This window comes from Scyliorhinus canicula, chromosome 1, assembly GCF_902713615.1.
Source record: "Scyliorhinus canicula chromosome 1, sScyCan1.1, whole genome shotgun sequence".
Classification (NCBI taxonomy): domain Eukaryota; kingdom Metazoa; phylum Chordata; class Chondrichthyes; order Carcharhiniformes; family Scyliorhinidae; genus Scyliorhinus; species Scyliorhinus canicula.
Window position 1 is genome coordinate 22,662,460 of NC_052146.1, and position 25,075 is coordinate 22,687,534.

The 25,075-nt window shown below is 46.6% G+C and overlaps 1 protein-coding gene across 5 annotated transcripts in view; it reads left to right on the forward strand.

Annotated features, from left to right (window-relative positions):
* Positions 1 to 25,075, forward strand: part of LOC119978852 (sodium- and chloride-dependent GABA transporter 1-like) — a 224,618-nt gene that overhangs the window by 152,415 nt on the left and 47,128 nt on the right. For all 5 annotated transcript variants that reach the window (XM_038820860.1, XM_038820786.1, XM_038821000.1 and 2 more), the window contains 3 exons: positions 5,176 to 5,386; positions 12,470 to 12,602; positions 16,547 to 16,681. In XM_038820860.1, coding sequence (XP_038676788.1) covers positions 5,176 to 5,386; positions 12,470 to 12,602; positions 16,547 to 16,681 — 479 coding nt within the window. The remainder of the gene's footprint in view (positions 1 to 5,175; positions 5,387 to 12,469; positions 12,603 to 16,546; positions 16,682 to 25,075) is intronic.

Sequence of the window (25,075 nt, forward strand, 5' to 3'; positions counted from 1 at the left end):
ACGTACGACAATCCCAGAGAGCCAGTGAGCATCGCGGTTGAAGTTACGACCAAACACCGTGTCGTCGGGTGCAAAGTGCCAAAGAGGTCGGTGTCGAACTGAACAACGCACTTGCAAATCTTGGCTACGGAGCACCTTTGCACTGACGTCTGGCAGAATCAAACTCCGTCGTGTATGAAGCTTACAACCCATTAACATCTGAGCAGGAGCTACCCCAGCTGAAAAAATGAAATGAAAATTATTATTGTCATAAGTAGGCTTCAAATTAAGTTTTTTTTTAAAATGTTTTTATTCTCCATTTTCCTTCAAACTTTACACCCCACCAACAAGCAGTAAACGGTAACAGATACAAAGTCAATACCCTTAACATCAACAACGATCCCATCCTCCCACCACCCCAACCAACGGCCCACCTGTCAATATATGCATCAATAAAACAAACCCTCCCACGGTGGAAAAAAAAATAAAGGCGAAAAAGAGAAAGGAGTCCGTGGTCACCATTAACCTATAGAGCACCCCACCCCCGACGACACTCAATGCCATCCAGCCTTCGAAAGAGTACCGTAAATTACACCCAAGAGTTGTAAACCCCGCCCCCAACTCCTCCCCTCCACTTCCTCTTGCAAAAATCCTTCCCCCACCCCCCAACTTTCCACCCCTCAGACCCTGTTCTGCCAGGCTCCGATGGCCGCAGCCCCTCCCCCCACCTCACCCCCGTTCACTGACCGACTTAAACCGGCCAGCGTGGAGGCCCCCGCCCGGGTCTCTTTCCCCCTTGCCCAGGAAAACCCCAGATCCACCCGATATCCCAAATATATCACTTCTTTCACGTGAAACATGCACTTCTACCATATTTGAAAACCGTTTCACCACCACCTCGAGGTTCTGCATATGTTCTTGGTTTGTGGCCCCTGTGACTAACACGTTGTCCATGTAAACCACAGCGCGCGGCAATCCATGCAGGATGTTCTCCATGATGCACTGGAAGACTGCGCACACCGGTAGGAGACTGAATGGAAGCCGCGTGAACTCCTAGAGTACTTTGTGCATATTACTAGTGATGTTCTTCCGTGAGGATTCATCGAGCTACAGCTACAGATAAGCATTGCTCATGTCCAATTTCTTGAATGTATAGCCACCGGCCAATATTGCATACAAATTCTCAATGCGAGGTTAAGGATAACAGTCCAACCTTTGAAGCCGTTTTCACCGTCAATTTATAGTCGCCACAGAGGCAGACTGTCATTATCCAGCTTCATGATGGGGACCCTAAGCAGCGCCCGATCAGCGAAGCTCATAGGCCAAATAATGCCCAACCTTTCCAAACACACCAGTTCAGTCTGACCCTTCTGCACTATAGCGTAAGGAACTGGGCAGGCACGAAAGTATTGGGGCTGAGCTTTCGGGTCCATCTGGGTTTTAGCCGTGGCCTCTTTAGTGGTACCTACACCAGGCCGTTTCCTTGCACAGCGCTGAGGGGATGACACACTTGATTGACGTCCATAAACCACTGGAGTGAGGATGGACCCCACAATATTCAGTCATTCACCTGTATAAGTGGCTAAACGAGCCGCTGTGTCAGCTAAAGACAGAGTATGCACTCCTTATTTGATGAGATCAAAAGTGCTCTGCGCCATCACAGAAACGGCCTCTCCTGTATCCAGCTCCATTTGGAACATATAACCATTTACTTGTATCGGCACACAAATCTGGCCACCAGGGGCGCTGTCAGACAGTTCAGCTGCATATCTGCCTCATCTGGGTCATCCAGATGCAAGGCTCGACGCCAGGACTGCCTCCTACCTTGACCGGGGCGCTTGGATCACTGGCCCTCCTGCCGCCGACGGGTATGCCTAGACGGGCGTTCATACATCGTTTAGGCCGGAATCACCTTCAGTTGAGTCTAGGGGCGTCGCACGTCTCAGTGGCTGGCTCTTTGCCCAGAGGTCAGAGTCGTAGCGGAGTTCGGTCAGGGACTGCAGGTGAAGCCCCAAAATGTTCACCTCCATCCCTTGTAACTCTTGAACGCCACCTTCCGTGCTTTCTTGGGATAGGGAGATTTGCAATGCCTGCTGAAAAGTTAGGGAAACTTCGCCCAAAAGCTTTTTGAATTTCCATATTATTGATACTGCAGACCAAGCGACCAGGGAGCATATCGGACAGTTCCATATTCACAAAATTCAGATACCTTCAGTAGCCAAGACACAAACCCGGTGAAGGACTCACCGGTGGACCTCTCCGCCGTATTAAACCGATACCTTTGAACGATTATCGGCAGGATTGGATTAAAGTGTTCCACCACAAGTGTCACAAGCTGGTCAAATGTTCACGTTTCTGGCTTTGCTGGGTACCTGAGACTCCGGATAACCCCAAACTTATCCGGTCCATAGGCTATGGTGCTCTTTCTCCGTGATATTGTTGGTGCGGAAGAAATAACACATTCGTTCAGCGTATTGGTTCCAGTCTTCAATACTGGCGTCAAATCCAACTGCCCAAACACAAGCAAGGCAAATCAAAGAAACCCAAACCTGAGTCCAGAAAATCAGGAAGGTGGCACAGCTGAACAGTTATTACATAGAATTTACAGTGCAGAAGGAGGCCATTCGGCCCACCGAGTCTGCACCGGCTCTTGGAAAGAGCACCCTACCCAAGGTCAACACCTCCACCTTATCCTCATAACCCAGTAACCCCACCCAACACTAAGGGCAATTTTGGACACTAAGGGCAATTTATCATGGCCAATCCACCTAACCTGCACATCTTTGGACTGTGGGAGGAAACCGGAGCACCCGGAGGAAACCCACGCACACACGGGGAGGATGTGCAGACTCCACACAGACAGTGACCCAAGCCGGAATCGAACCTGGGACCCTGGAGCTGTGAAGCAATTGTGCTATCCACAAGGCTACCGTGCTGCCCATGTGATGGTGGGGCCCTCATAGGGGCGGCAACGCAGTGCTGTGGTTAGCACTGCTGTCTCACGGCGCCGAGGATCCGGGTTTGATCTCGGCCCCAGGTCACTATCCGTGCGGAGTTTGCACATTCTCCCCGTGCCTGCGTGGGTTTCACCCCCACAACTCAAAAGATGTGCAGGGTAGGTGAATTGGCCACGCTAAATTCCCCCTTAATTAGAAAAAAAAAATTGGGTACTCTAAATTTATTTTTGAAAAGGTCACAGCATCGACAGCAAACAAATTTACTCCTCATTACCAGTTGAATAAGGACCCTGGATGTCCACACTGACTAAATTAAGAACAAAGTTTTATTTACACAAATGATATCTGCACTAACCTCTACCGGGTTCTTGCTTGGTCGGTGCCTTACTGGCCGACCTTATGTACATTGTGCAATTGGGATACTGCGGCTCTAGTGGGGGAACTAGTACACCGCAAAGAGCATGGAAGGACATGCATTCCCATCCTGTAGGTCCCTTGCGGGATATTACACTTGGCCTTAATAATGGTGGAACCCAACATGAAATTGCAAAACAGATACATTTGCAATCACCTGGATCCATAAATGCTGAGTAGGTTATCCTCTTCTGCCATCTCCTGAGGGCCCCACCATCACATGTATCAATCTTCAGTCAATTTGATGCACTCCATGACTCCAAAAAACTGCTGAATACAATGGGCGCAACTTCCTGCCTGAAGTGCTGAAGATCCGTACGACTGAAATAACCACACCCTTAGCTAAGCTGTTCCAGTTAAAGCATTGTTGTTTAGCCAACAGTACTAAGTATTGTTATGGTTGTGGGCATTATGTACTAGGCATGTATTGTGTGCAAAAACAAGACAAATCCAACCTAATCAAATTAGCGCCCCAGCAGTATTCTCATCACCTGCAAAATGAAGGAAGGCGCCATCAACAGCCCTAGCACATGTCACTTAGTCATTAATACTTTCCTGACTGATGCTGTGTTTGGGTTCCAGTAGGAACATTTGACTTCAGGCCGCATTGCCTCTCAAGATTTCATTGCAACCTTGGTCCAGAACATGAACACATAGGCTGAGGTGAAATAATGGCCTTGACAGAAAGACAGCATTAGACAGTCTGGCATCAATGAAGTCAGTAAGGATGAGGGCAAAGTCTCCACTGATAGCAGTGATACCCAGCAAACTCAGTTTGTTTTCACTGGAACAACAAGAGGATATGGGGCGACTTGATAGAAGTCTACAAAATTATGAGGGCATAGACAGAGTGGATAGTCAGAAGCTTTTTCCCAGGGTGGAAGAGTCAATTACTAGAGGACATAGGTTTAAGGCACGAGGGGATAATTTTAGAGATGTGTGAGGTACATTTTTTACACCGAGGGTTGTGGGTGCCTGGAACTCGCTGCCGGGGGAGGTGATGGAAGCAGGTACGTTAGTGACGTTTAAGGGCCGTCTTGACAAATACATGAATAGGATGCGAATAGAGGGATACAGACCCTGGAAGTGTAGAAGATTTTAGATTAGCATGGTCGACGCGAAGGGCCAAAGGGCCTGTTCCTGTGCAGGACTTTTCTTTGTTCTTTCTTTGTTCATTTCATGACTCCAAAAAGCTTCCCCATTACCCAAAAGGCACAGGTGGCAATATAATGGAATACTCTGCACTTGCTTGAATGATTGCAGCTGCAGGAAACAAAGCTCACCACCATAATGGCAAGATTATTTCATGCCGAACATTTTGACGATCTGATTTGGTCTAAATCCACATTGGGATTGCACCTATTCAGAAGGATTACACCCAAGGTGGCATACTCCCAAGGTGCCATGATGCCATGACCTGGACTCTGAAAGTTCTATTTGGAGGTTAGATGTATGATTATTCTGCTTGGGTGTAAATTAATTGTGTAGCATAGAAACATCCATTAGATACTTCAAAAATGTTTTTTAACTGTTTCCCTATCCCTTTTTTGGGGGTGGGAAGGGGAGAGAAATACAAGAGATGAATTTTTAAAATTTATTTGGAATATATTACCTACAATTCTTCCCACTTAACGCCATTTTGATACAGAGCTGCACCTACAGTCCTCAGATGGTTATTTAGGTTCGACTATCGATTTTCATCTATCAACAAGGTTTCGTATTGGAACTTCAAATTGACTTTGTGTCAGTTAAAGTCACAAGTATTAATCATGCAAAATGCTTACTGTACTTCTTCGTTAATGGCCTTCTCTTTACTGCTGTGCAGGTGTCGGCGTGGCAACGGTTGTGATTTCATTCTTGCTCTGTACTTATTACAATGTTATTATCACCTGGGCTCTGTACTACCTGTTCAACTCATTTCGATCAACACTTCCCTGGCAAAGCTGCAACAACACATGGAACATTGTGAAAAACTGCTCTGATGGACTTTCTGGGAACACCACACACCTTCGATCTGCCAGTCAGCAGTTTTTTGAGTGAGTACAGCAAGAAAGGAAAAGGAGATTTCTCCTGATGGTCTGAATTATAGATCATTTTAATACATAATGCTATACAGGTCATGTGTGGTACATATCTGCTCAGATATTTTCATCTGCTCAGCCACTTTCTCAGTGTGTGTTTTCCTCATCCATACCGCTCAACACCTCCACCACCCCAACAACTACGGCTAGCCCAGTCAATATGAAGGCCAGCATTTCATTGGCCTATTTGATTATTTTCTGTACCTGTACATAACAGTTTAATTATTGATGTAAATGGCCCATGAAGTCTCTTTCGACCTACACTATTTCTTGTATTTCAGCATTTGGAAAGTACTCTTTTCTATTCATTTTAGGTCCAAAGCCTTCCATTTACCTACATTCAAATCCATTTGGTACAGTTTCAACCATTGCCCATTTGGTGAACCCATTAAGATCTCTTGGTAGCATTACACTTCCATTTACACTGTTTGCAGTGGTGTACAGTGTAATTAGCAAATTCAGATGTGTGGCTCTATGTCCCATCATCAATAAATATAGTGAGACATTGTAGCCCCAACACAGATCCTTATAGTGCACAAGTAGTTCCATCTTGCCAATTAAGAGTAGATTTAGATTTGGGTTGATTGTCGTGTGTACCGAGGTAGAGTGAAAAGTATTGTTCTGCGTACAGTCCAGACAGATCGTTCCATACATGAAAAAACATAGGACGTACATAAATACACAATGTAAATGCAGAGTATGGACATCGGATGAAACATACAGGAGTGCAGTATTACTCAATTGAGAAGATATGTGAAGAGATCAGTTCAATGCATAAGAGGGTCATTCAGCAGTCTGGTAACAGTGTGGAAGATGTTTTTGAATCCGTAAGTCCATGTTCTCAGACTTTTGTATCTACTACCCGATGGAAGAGGTTGGAAGAGAGACCGGGGAGGGGTCTTTGATTATGCTGCCCACTTTCCCAAGGCAGCGGGAAGTGTAGACAGAGTCAATGGACGGGAGGCGAATTTGTGAGATTTACTGGGCTGTGTTCACGACTCCCTGTAGTTTCTTATGGTCTTGGGCCAAACAGTTGCCATACCGGGCTGTGATGCCGCTTTCATAGAACATAGAACATTACAGCGCAGTACAAGCCCTTCAGCCCTCGATGTTGCGTCGACCTGTGAAACCCCTCTAAAGCCCATCTACACTATTCCCTTATCGTCCATATGTCTATCCAATGACCATTTGAATGCGTTTAGTGTTGGCGAGTCCACTACTGTTGCAGGCAGGGCATTCCACGCCCATACTACTCGCTGAGTAAAGAACTTACCTCTGACATCTGTCCTATATCTATCTCCCCTCAATTTAAAGCTATGTCCCCTCATGCTAGACATCACCATCCGAGGAAAAAGGCACTCGCTGTCCTCCCTAATCTAATCCTCTGATCATCTTATATGCCTCAATTAAGTCACCTCTTAACCTTCTTCTCTCTAACAAAAACAGCCTTAAGTCCCTCAGCCTTTCCTCATAAGATCATCCCTCCATACCAGGCAACATCCTGGTAAATCTCCTCTGCACCCTTTCCAATGCTTCCACATCCTTCCTATAATGTGGCGACCAGAACTGCACGCAATACTCCAAATGCAGCCACACCAGAGTTTTGTACAACTGCAACATGACCTCATGGCTCTGAAACTCAATTCCTCTACCAATAAAAGCTAACACACCGTACACCTTCTTAACAACCCTCTCAACCTGGGTAGCAACTTTCAGGGATCTATGTACATGGACACCGAGATCTCTCTGCTCATCCACACTACCAAGAATCTTACCATTAACCCAGTACTCTGTCTTCCTATTATTCCTTCCAAAATGAATCACCTCACACTTTTCTGCATTAAATTCCATTTGCCACCTGTCAGCCCAGCTCTGCAGCTTATCTATGTCCCTCTGTAACTTGTAACATCCTTCTGCACTGTCCACAACTCCACCGACTTTAGAGTCATCTGCAAATTTACTCACCCATCCTTCTACGCCCTCCTCCAGGTCATTTATAAAAATGACAAACAGCAGTGGCCCCAAAACAGATCCTTGTGGTACACCACTAGTAACTGGACTCCAGTCTGAACATTTCCCATCAACCCATTGTCTTCTTCCAGCTAGCCAATTTCTGATCCAAACTGCTAAATCACCCTGAATCCCATGCCTCTGTATTTTCTGCAATAGCCTACTGTGGGGAACCTTATCAAACGCTTTACTGAAATCTATATACACCTCATCAACTGCTTTACCCTCATCCACCTGTTTGGTCACCTTCTCAAAGAACTCAATAAGGTTTGTGAGGCACGACCTACCCTTCACAAAACCATGTTGACTATCTCTAATCAAATTATTCCTTTCCAAATGATTATACATCCTATCTCTTATAAACCTTTCCAATACTTTGCCCACAATAGGAGTAAGGCTCACTGGTCTATAGTTACCGGGGTTGTCTCTACTCCCCTTCCTGAACATTTGCTATCCTCCAGTCTTCTGGCACTATTCCTTTAGACAAAGATGACTTAAAGATCAAAGCCAAAGGCTCAGCAATTTCCTCCCTAGCTTCCCAGAGAATCCTAGGATAAATCCCATCTGGCCCAGGGGACTTATCTACTTTAACACTTTCCAGAATCGCTAACACCTCTTTATGAACCTCAAGCCCTTCTAGTCTAGTAGCCTGTATTTCAGTATTCTCCTCGACAACATTGTCTTTTTCCTGTGTGCATACTGACGAAAAATATTCATGTAGCACCTCTCCTATCTCCTCGGACTCCATGCACAACTTCCCACTACTGTCCTTACTCTTACTCTTACCCTAGTCGTTCTTTTATTCCTGACATATCTATAGAAAGCTTTAGGGTTATCCTTGATCCTACCTGCCAAAGACTTCTCATGTCCCCTCCTGGCTCTTCTTAGCTCTCTATTTAGATCCTTCCTAGCTAACTTGTAACTCTCGAGCGCTCAACTGAACCTTCACGTCTCATCTTTACATAAGCCTCCTTCTTCCTCTTGACAGGTGTTTCAACTGCTTTAGTAAACTACGGTTCCCTCGCTTGACCACTTCCTCCCTGCCTGACAGGTACATACTTATCAAGGACACGCAGTAGCTGTTCCTTGAACATGCTCCACATTTCCATTGTGCCCATCCCCTGCAGTTTTCCTCTCCATCTGATGCATCCTAAGTCTTGCCTCATCGCATCATAATTGCCTTTCTCGGATGCTTTCTATGATGCATCTGTAAAACTTGGTAAAAGTGAATGTGGACATGCTGAATTTCCTTCGTTTACAGAGAAAGTATAGGCTTCTTGGTTGTAGCATCGACGTGGGTGGACCAGGACAGATTGTTGGTGATGTGCACACCTAGGAATTTGAAGCTGTCATTGATACAGACAGGGGTGTGTACGATACTTTGCTTCCTGAAGTCAATGACCAGCTCCTAAGTTTTACTGACGTTGAGGGAGAGATTGTTGTCGTTACACCACGCCACTAGGTTCTCTGACGCCCTCCTGTACTCTGACTCGAGATCAGGCCCACTACTGTCATGTCATTAGATGGAGTTGGAGCCACATTTTGCCACACAGTTGTATGTGTATTGGGAGTTTAGTAGGGAGCTAAGTACGCAGCCTTGCAGGGCCCCTCTTGGAGGAGGTGTGTTTATTCTTACTGATTGTGGTCTATGGGTCAGGAAGTCGAGGATCCAGTTGCAGAGGGAGGAGCCAAGTCCTAGGTTTAGAGTTTTGATATGAGTTTGGCTGGGATTATGTTGTCGAAGGCAGAGTTGTAGTCAACGAATAGGAGTCTGACGTAGGAGTCCTTGTCGTCGAGATGCTCCAGGGATGAGTGTAGGGCCAGGGAGATAGCATCTGCTGTGGACCAGTTGTGGCGGGATGTGAATTGCAGTGGATCAAGTCATTCTGGGAGTATGGAGTTATGTGTCTCATGACCAACCTCTCAAGCACTTCACAATGGCAGATGGGCAGCACGGTAGCATGGTGGTTAGCATAAATGCTTCACAGCTCCAGGGTCCCAGGTTCGATTCCCGGCTGGGTCACTGTCTGTGTGGAGTCTGCACGTCCTCCCCGTGTGTGCGTGGGTTTCCTCCGGGTGCTCCGGTTTCCTCCCAAAGTCCAAAGATGTGCGGGTTAGGTGGATTGGCCATGCTAAATTGCCCGTAGTGTCCTAAAAAATAAGGTTAAGGGGGGGGTTGTTGGGTTACGGGTATAGGGTGGATACGTGGGTTTGAGTAGGGTGATCATTGCTCGGCACAACATTGAGGGCCGAAGGGCCTGTTCTGTGCTGTACTGTTCTATGTTCTATGTCAAGGGCACTGAACAGTAGTCGTTGAAACACGTTGCCTGGTTCTTATTTGGCATCGGTATGATGGTGGTCTTCTTGAAGTAGGAGGGAACTTCTGAACTGAGTAGGGAGAGGTTGAAGATGTCCATGAACACCCGTGCCAGTTGGTTCGTGCAGGATCTGAGTGCACGACCAGGGACTCAGTCAGGACCCATTGCTTTCCAAGGGTTCACTTTCAAGCAGGCCGATCTGACTTCAGAAGCTGCGACGGTAGCATGGGTGTGTCCGAGGCTGCTGGGGCAGTTGCAACAATTTGTTGGTTTCCTGCTCGAAGCGAGCATATAATGCATTGGGGCGGGATGTACTGTTGCCGGAGATTCTACTCGGCTCTGCTTTGTAGCCCGTTATGTTATTTAAGGCTTGCCACAACCGACGAGAGTCCATGTCATTGTCTGTGACTCTAGCTTAGTCTGGTTATTGTCTCTTGACATCCTTGGCAAGAAGGCTTGGGGGCTGGTTTAGCACAGTGTGCTAAACAGCTGGTTTGTAATGCAGAACAAGGCCAGCAGCACGGTTCAATTCCCGTACCGGCCTCCCCGAACAGGCGCCGGAATGTGGCAACTAGGGGCTTTTCACAGTAAGCTCATTGAAGCCTACTTGTTACAAAAGCAATTTATTATTATATTATTATTATTATTATTATTAATGGATTTGTGGATTTGGCACGCAATATTCTACACAGTTGCTGATGAAATCTGTGATGGTGGTGGCATACTCGTTTAGGTTGGCCGCTGAGTACTTAAATATGTACCAGTCCACTGACTCCAAGCAGTCGCGTAGGAGCTTTTCTGTTGCCTCTGACCAGCATTGTATGGCATTCTTAACCGGATTCTCCCGCTTAAGTTCCTGCTTGTATGTCGGGAGAAGGAGCACCGTCTTGTGGTCTGAGCCCCGTCTTGTGGTACCTGCACATTATCCCTATTCTCTGTCTCCTGCTTCTCAGACATTCTGCGAACGAGGCCAATAGTTTGCCTTCAAGAGCTTCAACTTTAGCTAACAGTCTCTTATGAAGGACTTGAAGTGCCCTTTTGGTAGTCCATATAAATAACATCCATAGGTATTCCGCAGTGCACTATCTTAGTCACATCTTCACTCTATCCTGAATTATGGACTCTAATAATTTCTTGACAACAGATGTGAGATTAACTGGTTTATAATTGCCTGGTTTCTTTTGTCACCTTTCTTTTTATTTAAATCCCAATTCATCTTTTTTCCAATTAATGGGCAATTTAACGTGGCCAATCGACCTATCCTGCACATCTTTGGGTTGTGGGGGGTGAAACCCACGCAAACATGGGAAGAATGAGGAAACTCTACACGGACAGTGACCCAGAGCCGGGAGTGAACCTGGGACCTCGGCGCCGTGACACAACAATGCTAACCACTGCACCACCGTGCTGCCCCTCTGTCACCTTTTTTAGTCATAGAATAGAATCATAGAATTTACAGTACAGAAGGAGGCCATTCGGCATATCAACTCTGTACTGGCCCCTGGAAAGAGCACCCTACACTTCCACCCCATTCCAGCAACCCCACCCAATCTTTTTGGACACGAAGGGCAATTTAGCATGGCCAAACCACCTAACCTGCACGTCTTTGGACTGTGGGAGGAAACCGGAGCACCCGGAGGAAACCCACGCAGACATGGGGAGAATGTGCAGACTCTGCACAGACAGTGAGCCAAGCCAGGAATCGAACCTGGCACCTTGGAGCTGTGAAGCAACAGTGCTAACCACTGCGCTATCGGCTGTCCTAAAATGGGAGGTGAGTTCACTATTGAACCTGCTAGCCATTATAGGGCATTCATATGCTCACGGTTTAGATGGTGTCCAGTTATGAAGCAAATAACAAAAACTGGAAAGTTACCAAAAGTGGCCCACTGCCAAAAACTGGAAAGTTGTTTGACAATACGGGAACATCTCTCTCAGTCCTAGCTAAGCTTAATACAGTCCAAATCAAGGCAGACCAATGGATTCTATGAGAATAATCTACAGTAATGAACTTTCAAAAATATGAGCCTTGATTCTCTCAGGGGCTGGTTTAGCAAACTGGGCTAAATGGCTGGCTTTTAAAGCCAGGCCAGCAGCATGGTTCAATTCCCATACCAGCCTCCCCGAACAGGCGCCGGAATGTGGCGACTAGGGGCTTTTCACAGTAACTTCATTGAAGCCTACTGGTGACAATAAGCGATTTTCATTTTTCATTTTCAAGATGTGATATTGGTCTTGAATCTGGAAAAGGTCAAGTATATATCAGAGGCTCGGTAGGGGGGTTGCACCAGAGATGGCGGCCATTAATTTCTTTCTTTAAAGACCTGGGTTGAGTTGGGGGGGGGGGGGGGGGGGGGGGGGTTAGTTGAGTAATAGGGGTTTCTTGTCCCATTGTATTCATTACTTAATGCAGGAATTTCTTTTCATTTTGGATTCCCTCTGTAAATTCTTCTAATCTACCCTCTGCTATCTCTTCATATTCTTGATTTTGTTTTTTGTGATATGTATTACGTGTATATCTTTGTCAATATGTATATTATTGTTTATATTTGATAATTTAATAAAATGTTTATTTTTAAAAAAGTTAAAAATCACTGCCTGCCCACATAAGAGTACAAATTCAACCTTAAGATGAGAAATAAATGTTACAGAATTAAATGCTCTGCAATTTAAACAAAACATGCCTGTCAATTCACTGTGTTTTGTACAGTTACAGGGTGTTGAAGATGAGTAATGGGATTGAAGAGATAGGCAACATACGCTGGGAATTATTTGGCCTACTTCTATTGGCTTGGATCATTGTATATTTCTGTATATTCAAAGGAGTTAAATCTACTGGAAAGGTGAGGAGCAGAAGATATCAGTGCTGGACAGAAATATTTCTGACTATTTTATTGACCAATTTTGATTCTTGGCAATTTTGGGAAAACTAAGGTTAATAAATGTTGCAATAGTACTCAGTGCCCAAATTACACAAGTGGAAAGTTTCATCATGATGTTCCTCTAGGAATGGTGCCAACTCCCTAACCCAGTTTTCTGGGTACCCATTTTCACCAACCGGCCAACCTTCGCGACCCACCATTTTCTCTCACCTTGTTTGCTGCTAACAAAAATGGAGGAAATGGTTTTGGGTCCCTTTAACCCTCGTACACGCTCCTCCAATGGAACCTGTTGGGTGAAGATGAAGCCTTCCAGTGTCGGAAAGCAGAGAGTCTCCATCTGTCCAAAGTTGAAAAAAAAAGAAATTTGCTTATTGTAACGAGTAGGCTTCAATGAAGTTACTGTGAAAAGCCCCTCGTCGCCACATTCCGGCGCCTGTTCGGGGAGGCTGTTAAGGGAATCGAACCGTGCTGCTGGCCTGCTTGGTCTGCTTTCAAAGCCAGCGATAAGTTCTGCATATTTTTCCTGTAAATATTAATCAAATAAATCCCCCCTCCCCAAACTTGTAAAAAAAAATAAAGTGAGTAAAATATATGAAAAAAATGAATAAACCACCCCCCCCCGAACTTGGAAAAAAAAATTAAATGAATGAAATAAATGAATAAAAGTCCACCTGAACTTGTTAAAAAAAAATTAAATGAATAAAATAAATGAATAAAAGCCCCCCCCCGAACTTTAAAAAAAATAAAATGAATAAAAACCACTAAAGAACTTGTGAACCGAAAAGTTGCAACCGTTTTTAAAAATAGCGGCCGCACTGCGCATGCGTGCCTGATTATCGGCGCGCATGTGCATTCTGCGAACATGTTTTTTAAAATAGGCAGCATTGCGCATGCGCGCCGATCATCGTGCGCGCATGCGCAATGTGGCTGACTTTTTTAACATGTTGCAGCCTGCGTTATTAAAAGCCGGCTGCTGCGCTTGATTTGCGCGATCGGGAACGCCGCGGACAACGGCTCTGTGACCCTCCCGACACCCGCCTGCGACCCACCTGCGGGTCGTGCCCCCGAATTTGAAGAACACTGCCCTAACCCAAGAGAAGTGCCTGTCCTGTCATGATTAATTTTGAGCAAGTGGTTTAACCACTCTTAATTTTCCCACTGTACAAATGTCGGTGTTCCTGAAGTAGATTGTACGTTAAGGAAGCCATTTTGTTTTCTGAAGGTTTGTTTTGTTTGGCTGAATATCAATTGATATCTGTTTGAAGCTCTTGAACTTCTGTTCAGACTTTTACTACAAACATAATCAGCTTTATGGGCGTTGGATACACAAACATAGTCAGCTCTATGGACTTCGGATGTCGATTGTCCACTGGCAATTATTCCACTCCTAGTACGGCCTCAACCGGGACCTTGGATTCATGCCTCACTACATTTAACCCTCCACCATCTGGCATGAGCTGGTGAAGTCCTATCAACTAGGGGGATAGAGTGGGCGTTCAGAGACTATTTCCTTGGGTGGATGTAGCTGTTAGAAGGGGGCATAACTATAAGATTCAGGGTGGGAGATATTGAAGGGATGTCCGAGGTAGGTTCTTTACTCAGAGAGTGGTTAGAGTGTGGAATGGACTGCCTGCTGTGATAGTGGATTCGGACACTTTAGGAACTTTCAAGCGGTTATTGGATAGGCACATGGAGCACACCAGAATGACGGAGTGGGATAACTTGATCTTGGTTTCTGACAAAGCTCGGCAAAACATCGAGGGCCGAAGGGCCTGTTCTGTGCTGTACTGTTCTATGTTCTATGTCCTATTTTATGAAGAGATGGCAGAGGAGAGATTAGAAGAATTTAGAGGGAATCCAAAATTTAAAAAAATTACTGCATGAAAATAAACATTCATCAAGGTTACCAAAATAAATAGATTTCCCCACACGTCATTACCTTAAAAGGTTGCACTTTCCCTCTTCCTCCCTTCCCATTCTCCACCCCTAAGGTGGGAGAGAAGAAAGGGGATCCTTCTTCACCACCATGAAGAAAGTGCACAGTAAGGGGAAACACTTGGAAGGGAACAAGATGATCAGCAGCCAAAGAATAGAGTGTGGTGATATGCATCACTGTAAATACACAAGGGGTTAATGTAGGTACACTGCAACTAGGTAAACACTAGAGGGAGCACCGGAGACATCATGACACACAGACATTCAACCAATAGGTCAGTAAGATAGGACACGACCAATGGGCAGTTAAGACACACCCAGAGGTGACACTACCACAAGGGGGCTACCCATATAAAAGGACCGGGCACACATGCTCTTTCTCTTTTCCACAGGCGACACTCAGTGAGAGACAGGGGCAGATCAGGAAGCAACACACCCACCGCATGGCTTGGAGCAGACTGGTTAGTTAGATTGAGTTACTATAGCAAGATCAGCAGGAGAGTCAAACTCAAGTAGGAGAATTGTTAACTGTTCAATAAATGTGTTAAACCTATCTCCTAGTCTGAACCTTCCTTTATCAGAGTATAGACCAGGGGTGGGCAAACTTTTCCGTGCAAGGGCCACATTCAGAAATTCACAGTTTTAAAGGGCCGCATAGTATATTAAGTAAAATAATTACTTCACCCGGTTATGATTCTGGGCGCCTCATATAGAACATAGAACAGTACAGCACAGAACAGGCCCTTCGGCCCTCGACGTTGTGCCGAGCAATGATCTCCCTACTCAAGTCAACGTATCCACCCTATACCAGTAAGTAACCCAACAGCCCCCTCCATTAACCTTAAAAAAAAATTTTAAAAAAAAAATAAAAAAATTTTTAAAACAATTTAAAAAAAACATTTTTTTAATGACTTGGTGGGCCGCATAAAGACCTTTGGCGGGCCGCATGCGGCCCGCGGGCCGTAGTTTGCCCACCCCTGGTATAGACCAAGGAAACAGCTTGTGCTACATAAAGAAGCATAACACAACATAAAGGACACAACTTGTTGTCCAATGCATCCAATGAATAAATACTCTATAATTCTATGTCAAGTCACTTGGTTCCTGCATGTTATCCACCCCTACTATCCTCACAATGCCCCTGATATCAAAAACATTCCTCTTGCTGTATAAAGAGTATCACAAGTCAAATCTAAATCTACTTCATGCTGGGATCGGGAGAAGGCATTTGAAAGTGCTGAAGTCGATTACCATCCCTTGGTTCTGCTGGGGCACAAGTTCACAGCTGCCATCTGCTGCTGCTGTAACAATCACCTAACTCAGCTCAGGCTAAGGGCTTGGACCTGGAAGCTTCTGTGTGCTTTTAACCAAGATAACACAAATAAACTTGTCCGTCCATTGGAGGAGGAAATGGTCTTAATTTATTTTCCTCGCGGCAGCACAGTGGTTAGCATTGCTGCCTACGGCGCTGAGGACCCGGGTTCGAATCCCGGCCCTGGGTCACTGTCCGTGAGGAGTTTGCACATTCTCCCCATGTCTGCGTGGGTTTCACCCCCACAACCCAAAAAAGATGTGCAGGATAGGTGGATTGGCCACACTAAATTGCCCCTTAATTAGAAAAAATAATTGGGTACTCTAAATTTATTTATTTTTAAAAAAAATTATTTTCCTCACCCATTCTTCCGTGGATTGTGGCTGAACTGCTCCTACTCCCTGGAATAACTGAAATTAAGAGCTCCGGATGTGAGGGAGGAATCACCAGGCTGCGATCGATTTTCTCTTGTAATTGATAAACCAAGATGTGCCGATTCACTGAGTCTTGAAAATGTGCAAGAACTAACTGTCTGATCAAAATCACAAAAAGGAATAAAAATGGTTCTTTAAGCTGCGTGTTTCCCTATGTTTAAATAGAAACCTGTTATTTTGGTCATTTCTATTTATGCACAGCTAATCTTTCTCGGCCTTCCTAGGTGGTGTATTTTACAGCCATTTTTCCATATCTCATCCTGATAATACTACTAATCAATAATGTGCAGCTGCCAGGAGCCAAGAATGGAATCCTCTTCTTCCTCACACCCAAGTGGAGCAAGCTGCTGGAAGTCCAGGTAACGGCCATAATAGTTACTTGGTTTTGCTTCGGGACAGTGGATGGTTAGAAGGCATAAGTGACGAGGACAATTGTCCAATGATCTAGAGTAATGTTATGGTTCAAAAAATGTTTTTTTTGGATACATTACTGTCAAAAGCATACAACCTCCGGCTCTGTCTAATTGAATAGATTTTCAATTTGCCACTATTTGCCTTGGAGAAGCGGGATAAATGGTTTCTAATCTGATTTGGACCTTCTCTTCATTGTTAAAATGGTGGCAACAAAGCTACAATGGAAGAAAGTGGATTGATTTAAAGGGACTGACCATGCTGAGTTGGGAGCGCTTGACTCCTTCCACTTTGAAGAAAGGAAAGTTGGATTGTAAAAGCTAAAGTCCAGAAGGCTTAGGGGAAAGATCACCAAAAATCTATCCTGGTCCACTCACGTCGACGCTATCACCAAGAAAGCACAACAGCGCCTATACTTCCTCAGGAAACTAAGGAAATTCGGCATGTCCACATTAATCACAACGGGCAGCACGGTAGCATTGTGGATAGCACAATCGCTTCACAGCTCCAGGGTCCCAGGTTCGATTCCGGCTTGGGTCACTGTCTGTGTGGAGTCTGCACATCCTCCCCGTGTGTACGTGGGTTTCCTCCGGGTGCTCCGGTTTCCTCCCACAGTCCAAAGATGTGCAGGTTAGGTGGATTGGCCATGATAAATTGCCCTTGGTGTCCAAAATTGCCCTTAGTGTTGGTTGGGGTTACTGGGTTATGGGGATAGGGTGGAGGTGTTAACCTTGGGTAAGGTGCTCTTTCCAGGAGCCGGTGCAGACTCGATGGGCTGAATGGCCTCCTTCTGCACTGTAAATTCTATGATAATTCTATGATAACCCTTACCAACTTTTACAGATGCACTATAGAGAGCATCCTATCGGGCTGCATCACAGCCTGGTATGGCAACTGCTCGGCCCAGGACCGCAAGGAACTTCAGAGAGTCGTGAATACCGCCCAGTCCATCACACGAACCTGCCTCCCATCCATTGATTCCATCTACACCTCCCGCTGCTGGGGGAAAGCAGGCAGCATAATCAAAGATCCCTCCCACCCGGCTTACTCACTTTTCCAACTTCTTCCATCGGGCAGGAGATTCAGAAGTCTGAGAACACGCACGAACAGACTCAAAAACAGCTTCTTCCCCACTGTCACCAGACTCCTAAATGACCCTCTTATGGACTGACCTCATTAACACTACACCCATGTATGCTTCAGCCGATGCCAATGCTTATGTAGTTACATTGTATATATTGTGTTGCCCTATTATGTATTCTCATGTATTTTCTTGAATTCTGTTTAATTCCCTTTTCTTCCATGTACTGAATGATCTGTTGAGCTGCTTGCAGAAAAATACTTTTCACTGTACCTCGGTACACGTGACAATAAACAAATCCAATCCAATCCAATCCAAGAAGGAAGGCAAATAAATTAGTGTTGTCATGGGGCGAAATTTTCCGTTTGGGATGATGCAACCTTCAATTCACTCGGAGACGCGAGTCGAAGTAAACAGTGGTTTTAATCAGCTTACAACTGTGCCTGCCTGCGACTGGTACATTACTGAAGGCGGTCCCGCAGGTCAGCTGCTCTTATACTTCCTATGTACGGTGCTCCACATCTCCCCCTGTGGGTGAAGCCACAAATTGGCCCGTAGATGGAGCCCACAGGGTTAATGGCATGGCATAATGCAACACAGTAGGTTGCTGACCGCGTGGGCGGGGGATTGCCAAGATGGCGGCCCCCGTGAGTCGCACGCGTTGTGCGGAGTCGGGGTCGGCAGACACGCTGCCACATTACAGGGTCTGCGGGCCTGAGAGTCAGTGAATTGAGTTTGTGCATTTGAGTTCGAGTGTTTGGGCTTGGCCAGGCAGACCTTTGCGAAGTGTCCTCTTCGCCCGCAGCTGCTGCAGTTTGCGTTGCGGGCCGGGCATTGTTGCCGGGGGTGTTGGGGCTGGCGGAAACAATGGCAGGATAGCCCCCCCCATGGTGGGCGCACGGCGCAGGCCTGGGGTAGTCTCTGGGCGTGATCGGCTGGGAACGCAGTGAGACTCTGAAAAGCGACCTCCAGCGAGGTGGCCAGTTTTACCGTGTCCTCCAGGTCCTGGGCCCCCTTTTTCGAGCAGGCGCTGCCTCACATAGTTCAATCGGACCCCTGCAACGTAAACGTCTCGGACGGCGAGTTCCATGTGCTGAGTGGCTGTAACGGCCTGATAGTTACAGTCGTGCGCGAGGGCTTTGAGGTCGCGCAGATAGTCATCCAGCGACTCCCCGGGGCGCTGGCGGCGAGTAGTGAAGATAGTTCCCGCGTAGACTTCATTCACGGGCCGCACGTAGATGCGTTCGAGTATCGCGAGGACCTCAGTATAGGAGGTGGCTTCGTCGAGTTGGGCAGAAATGCGATGGCTCACCCGGGCGTGGAGAAGACTAAATTTCTATTCGTCCGTGACGGATGATGTTGACGACGCGGACAGGTAGGCCTTGAAACACAGAAGTCAATGTGAAAACATTTCTTTTGCCTCCGCAGCCTGTGGATTGAGTTCCACTCTGTCAGGTTTGAGGGCTGACTCCATAGTAGTTCTCTGAGCTGATTAAATTGATGCGACCATCAATTCACTCGGAGACTCGAGTCGAAGTAAACAGTGGTTTTAATCAGTTTACAACTTTGCTTGCCTGCGACTGGTACATTACTGAAGGCGGTCCCGCTGGCCAGCTTCCCTTATACTTCCTATAAGGGGCAGAGCCCGTACATGCTCCACATCTCCCCCTGTGGGTGAAGCCACACAGTGGCCCATAGATGGAGCCCACAGGGTTAATGGCATGGCATAGTGCAACACAGTATACTGGTGAAGTACTAGTGCTTATACATTTGCCACATGGGAGACTAGAGGTTGGTGCCAAGACTGAATTGCGTGTGGTTCACGTTCCTGTTGGGGGCGCTATTTGTGGTGCAATTTGGACAAGCAATCTGCCAACATGAATCTGGAGCAATTCTCATTTCCGCCGGCGTCGGATTAGCTGGGGCCGGAATTGGTGCTGGAGACCTTGACTAGCTGGAGCTGCTTATAAGCACTCCGCTCCCCACACACTCTCATTCCAGCCAAGAGGGCTCAGAGGAGAGCGGCACCGAGGTTCACTGAGACTGAGCTCGATCAAATGTTGGATGCAGTGGAGGAGAGGCGGGCACCCTCTTCCTCAGGGTATGCAGGAGGCTCCAGCCGCAGTCGTCAACCAGGCCTGGGCGGAGGTGGCCGCAGCAGTCACTACCACGAGCCTCACCAGGCGGACTAGAACGCAATGTTGGGAGAAGATGAACAACCTCCTTAGGGCAACTCGGGTGAGTCACCACCTCTGTCCCCTGCATCACTCCTGTCCCTCACTCCTCACATCAATCCCCACTCCCATAGAGGACAATCAAAATCCACCTGCCTGCATCTCCCTCACATCTATCATCAAGGAAGAAATAGCGAGGCATCTAGATGGAAATTGTCCCATTGGGCAGACGCAGCATGGGTTCATAAAGGGCAGGTCGTGCCTAACTAATTTAGTGGAATTTTTTGAGGACATTACCAGTGCGGTAGATAACGGGGAGCCAATGGATGTGGTATATCTGGATTTCCAGAAAGCTTTTGACAAGGTGCCACACAAAAGGTTGCTGCATAAGATAAAGATGCATGGCATTAAGGGCAAAGTAGTAGCACTGATAGAGGATTGGTTAATTAATAGAAAGCAAAGAGTGGGGATTAATGGGAGAGTGGGGATTAGTGGGTGTTTCTCTGGTTGGCAATCAGGAGCTAGTGGTGTTCCTCAGGGATCCGTGTTAGGCCCACAATTGTTCACAATTTACATAGATGATTTGGAGTTGGGGACAAGAGCAATGTGTCCAAGTTTGCAGACGACACTAAGATGAGTGGTAAAGCAAAAAGTGCAGAGGATACTGCTAGAGTCTGGCAGATGGAATACAATGTTGACAAATGTGAGGTTATCCATTTTGGTAGGAATTACAGCAAAAGGGATTATTATTTAAATGATAAAATATTAAAACATGCTGCTGTGCAGAGAGACCTGGGTGTGCTTGTGCATGAGTCGCCAAAAAGTTGGTTTTCAGGTGCAACAGGTGATTAAGAAGGCAAATGGAGTTTTGCCCTTCATTGCTCGAGGGATGGAGTTTAAGACTAGGGAGGTTATGCTGCAATTGTATAAGGTGTTAGTGAGGCCACAACTGGAGTATTGTGTTCGGTTTTGGTCTCCTTACCTGAGAAAGGACATATTGGTGCTGGAGGGTGTGTAGAGGAGATTCATTCGGTTAATCCCAGAGCTGAAGGGGTTGGATTACGAGGAGAGGTTGAGTAGACTGGGACTGTACTCGTAGGAATTTAGAGGGATGTGGGGGATCTTATAGAAACTATGACGGGAATAGATCGGATAGATGCGGGCAGGTTGTTTCCACTGGCGGGTGAAAGCAGAACTAGGGGGCACAGACTCAAAATAAGGGGAAGTAGATTTAGGACTGAGTTTAAAAGAAACTTCTTCACCCAAAGGGTTGTGAATCTATGGAATTCCTTGCCCAGTGAAGCAGTTGAGGCTCCTTCATTAAATGTTGTCTAGGGTCACACTTAGGAGGAACGACAGGCCACGAGAGACCACAAGACATCGAAGCCGAATTAGGGCATTCTGCCCATCGAGTCTGCTCCGCCATTCAATCATGGCTGATGTTTCTCATCCCCATTCTCCTGCCTTCTCCCCATAACCCCAGATCCTCTTCTTAACCAATAAACTATCAACCTGTCTTACACTCAGTGACTTGGCCTCCACAGCCTTCTGCAGCAAAGAGTTCCACAGATTCGCCACCCTCTGGTTGAAGAAATTTCTCTGCATCTCTGTTCTGAAGGATTGTCCCTTCAGTCTGTAGACTGTGCCCTTGGGTTCTAGTTTCTCCTACTCGTGGAAACATCCTCTCCAAGTTTACTCTATCTAGGCCTCGCAATGTTCTGTAAGATTCAATGAGATCCCCCCTCATCCTTCAAAACTCCATCGAGTACTGGCCCAAAGTCGTCAACCGTTCCTCATATGACAAGGCCTTCATTCCTGGTATCACTCCTCTGTACCCTCTCCAAGGCCAGCACATGCTTCCTTAGATACGGGGCCCAAAGCTGTAAGATAAAGTTAGACACCAGTTAAGCTGGACAGGTGTAGCACATAGGTTAGAGGTAGGGGTCAGCACACTATAATGTATATAGTCACTATTAAATGCCATTTCACCAACATTTCCACCTGCCTCAATCCTCTGAAGGGTGCGAGGGATGGGCTGGGTGTAGAGGGTGTGCCACATGGGGGGTGTGGGTGTTGGAGGATGGCACAGAGCAGGGCCCCCAGGACAATTAAATGTTCCACCTGGAGTCATCCTCAGAGGTGGCAGCGAACAGAGCATGAAGATGTCTTGTCGGATAGCATTCCCAGTGAGTGACCCATCACCGCTCACTATCTCCATAACCCCCCGCCAAATGATATATGGGCCCGTGAGATGGAATGGCCAGCACACATTCAGGGATCACCCAGGCAGACAGTGGAATGACATACTGAAGGCAGGAGTCTGCTGCAAAATACTCATTTAGTACCTCGCCCATTTCCTCTGGCTCCACGCATAGATTCCCTCCCCTGTCTTGAGTGGGCCAACCTTCTCCCTGTCAACCCTCTTGCTCTTTGTATAGGTATAAAAAGCCTCGGAATTTTCCTTATTTCCTGCTGGCCAGTGACATTCCATGACCCCTTTTAGCCCTCATGATTCCTTGCTTAAGTTTCTTTCTACTTTCCTTATATTCTACACTTGCTTTGTGTGTTCCCAGCCTCCTAGGCTTGACAAATGCTTCCTTTTTATTTTTGACTAGGCTCACTATCTCTCGCTGTTCAAGGTTCACGAAACTTGCCATACGTATCCTTCATCCTTACAGGAACATGCCGTCCTGCGTCCCTATCAACTTACACTTTAAAGCCTCACATGTGCCTGATGTTGATTTGCCCTCAAACATCTGCCCCCAATCTACATTCTTCAGGTCCTGTTGTAATTAGCCTTCCCCCAATTTAGCACCTTCACCTGAGGACTGCACTTATCTTTATCCATCAGTACCTTAAAGCTTACTGAATCGAGGTCACTGTTCCCGAACTGCTCCCCCACTGAAACGTCGACCACCTGGCCGGGTTCATTACCCAATACCAGGTCCAGTAAGGCCCCTTCCCTAGTTGGACTATCTACATACTGTTTCAAGAAGCCCTCCTGAATGCTCCTTACAAACTCTGCCCCATCCAAGCCTTTAGCACTAAGTGAATCCCAGTCAGTATAGGGGAAGTTAAAATCACCCACCGCAACAACCCACCACAATTCCATGTGCTGACTGCGAGACATGGCCTCATAAGTGGGATGGTGGGGTGAGCTGATGGCTGCCATCCCCACTCCATGGGACGAGTCTGGGTTGGACCTCAGCGACCCCTCCTCCTGATCTGTACTCCGGACCCTGGGGTTCACCATGTGATGGAGGGACAGTGGGTTCAAGCCCCGCTGCCCCTGCATCATCTGGCACTGCCGCCCTGGCGGTTCCTCATGTTCTGCATCATCATGTTGGCGCCCTCGGCGATGCTGCTCAGTGACTGGGCCATGCTCTGCAGCGCCTCGGAAATGCCCGCCTGCGACTGAGACTAGCTCAGTAGCGTTTTGGCTATTTCCATCTGAGAGTGGGACACGTCCCATAGCGCCTCATCAAGGTCAGCCTGGTACTGGGTGACGTCCCCCAGTGAGGCAGACATTCTGTTGAGACACTCAGCCATGGCCATCACCGACTGCGTGACGCCTTGGACACCTTCACTAATGGTGCCGATATCGTGCAACAGTCTGTCCACTGTAGTCATCGTCCTAGCAGTGTTGGCCTCGGTGCCACGTATTGCCGGTGCCATATCCTGCACCTGAAGCATCTGGGACTCCCCAAGCGGCTATGGATCTGCTGGAGTGACGCTGACATCTCCCTCTGAATGTCCCAGCCACTGCCTATCGTCTCCATCATCTCCGGGTAACCCTGTTCCACAGGCTTAGCATCAGGTTGGGACCCAACTGGGTCCTGGGATCTAGCAGCCCTCTGACTGTTGTCTTGCCTGGAGGTTCCCGCCTCTGCCTGATGTACATCAGCAACGGTACATCAACAATCAGCAGCTGACCAGATTGTGCCCCCGAAGCCTGACCACTAACATTTGCCACCGAGGTGTGTGTATCTGCGCTGGTGGAGTTGCATCTACCCTGAATAGTCCTGTTAGAAATTTATAGGTTTTATATTCTTCTGAACTCCAGCAAATACAGTTGTAACTGATTCAATCTCTCCTCATACGTCAGTCCAGCCATCCCAGGAATCAATCTGGTAAATCTTCGCTGCACACCCTCTAGAGCAAGAACATCCTTCCTCCGAAAAGGAGACCAAAACTGTACACAATATTCCAGGTGTGGCCTCATCAAGGCCCTACATAATTACAGGAAAATATCCCTGCACCTTCTTTCTTTCGTTCGCCGCCTTTACCGCCTGCTGTACCTTCTGCTTACCTTCAGTGATGGTGTACGAGGACACCCAGGTCTCGTTCAACATTCTCCTCTCCATTCAGATAATAGTCTCGTTTTTGCTACCAAAGTGGTTAACCTCGCATTTCTCAAAATTATACCGCATCAGCCATTCATTTGCTCACTGACTCAACTTGTCCAAATCACACTGAAGGATCTCTGCATCCTCCTCACAGTTTACCCTCCCACATAACTTGGTGTCATCTGCAAATTTGTAGATATTACATTTTGTTCCCTCATCTAAATCATTAATGTATATTGTGAATCGCTAGGGTCCTAGCATCGATCCCTACAGTACCCCACTGCCAATTTGAAAAAGACCTGTTTATTCATATTCTTTGTTTCCTGTCTGCAAATCGTTTTCTATCCATCTCAATACACTACCCCTAATATCATGTGCTTTAATTTTACACACTAATCTCTTATGCGGGATTTTGTCAAAAGCATCCTGAAAGTCCATCTTTTCTCCTATCCATCTCTTATTCGTACATTTATGAATACTTGCCTCAATCATACATAGCGCCACTGCTGGTTGTTGGGTGACTGACTTAAGTCTTCATGGGTGGGGTCAAAATGTGGGAGGGGCATTTGGTACCCATTCTCATTCTGACATATCTTGTCCCTTTATTGATGAGTATGTCTCCTGAGTGTAAGGAAGGAAAGATTTTAGGGATAGCCCTACAGGTCCTCATGTGTTGAGGAATGTCCCCTTGGAATTAATGTTTGTAATTTTATTGTTTTGGGGGTTAAAGAATTGTTAATG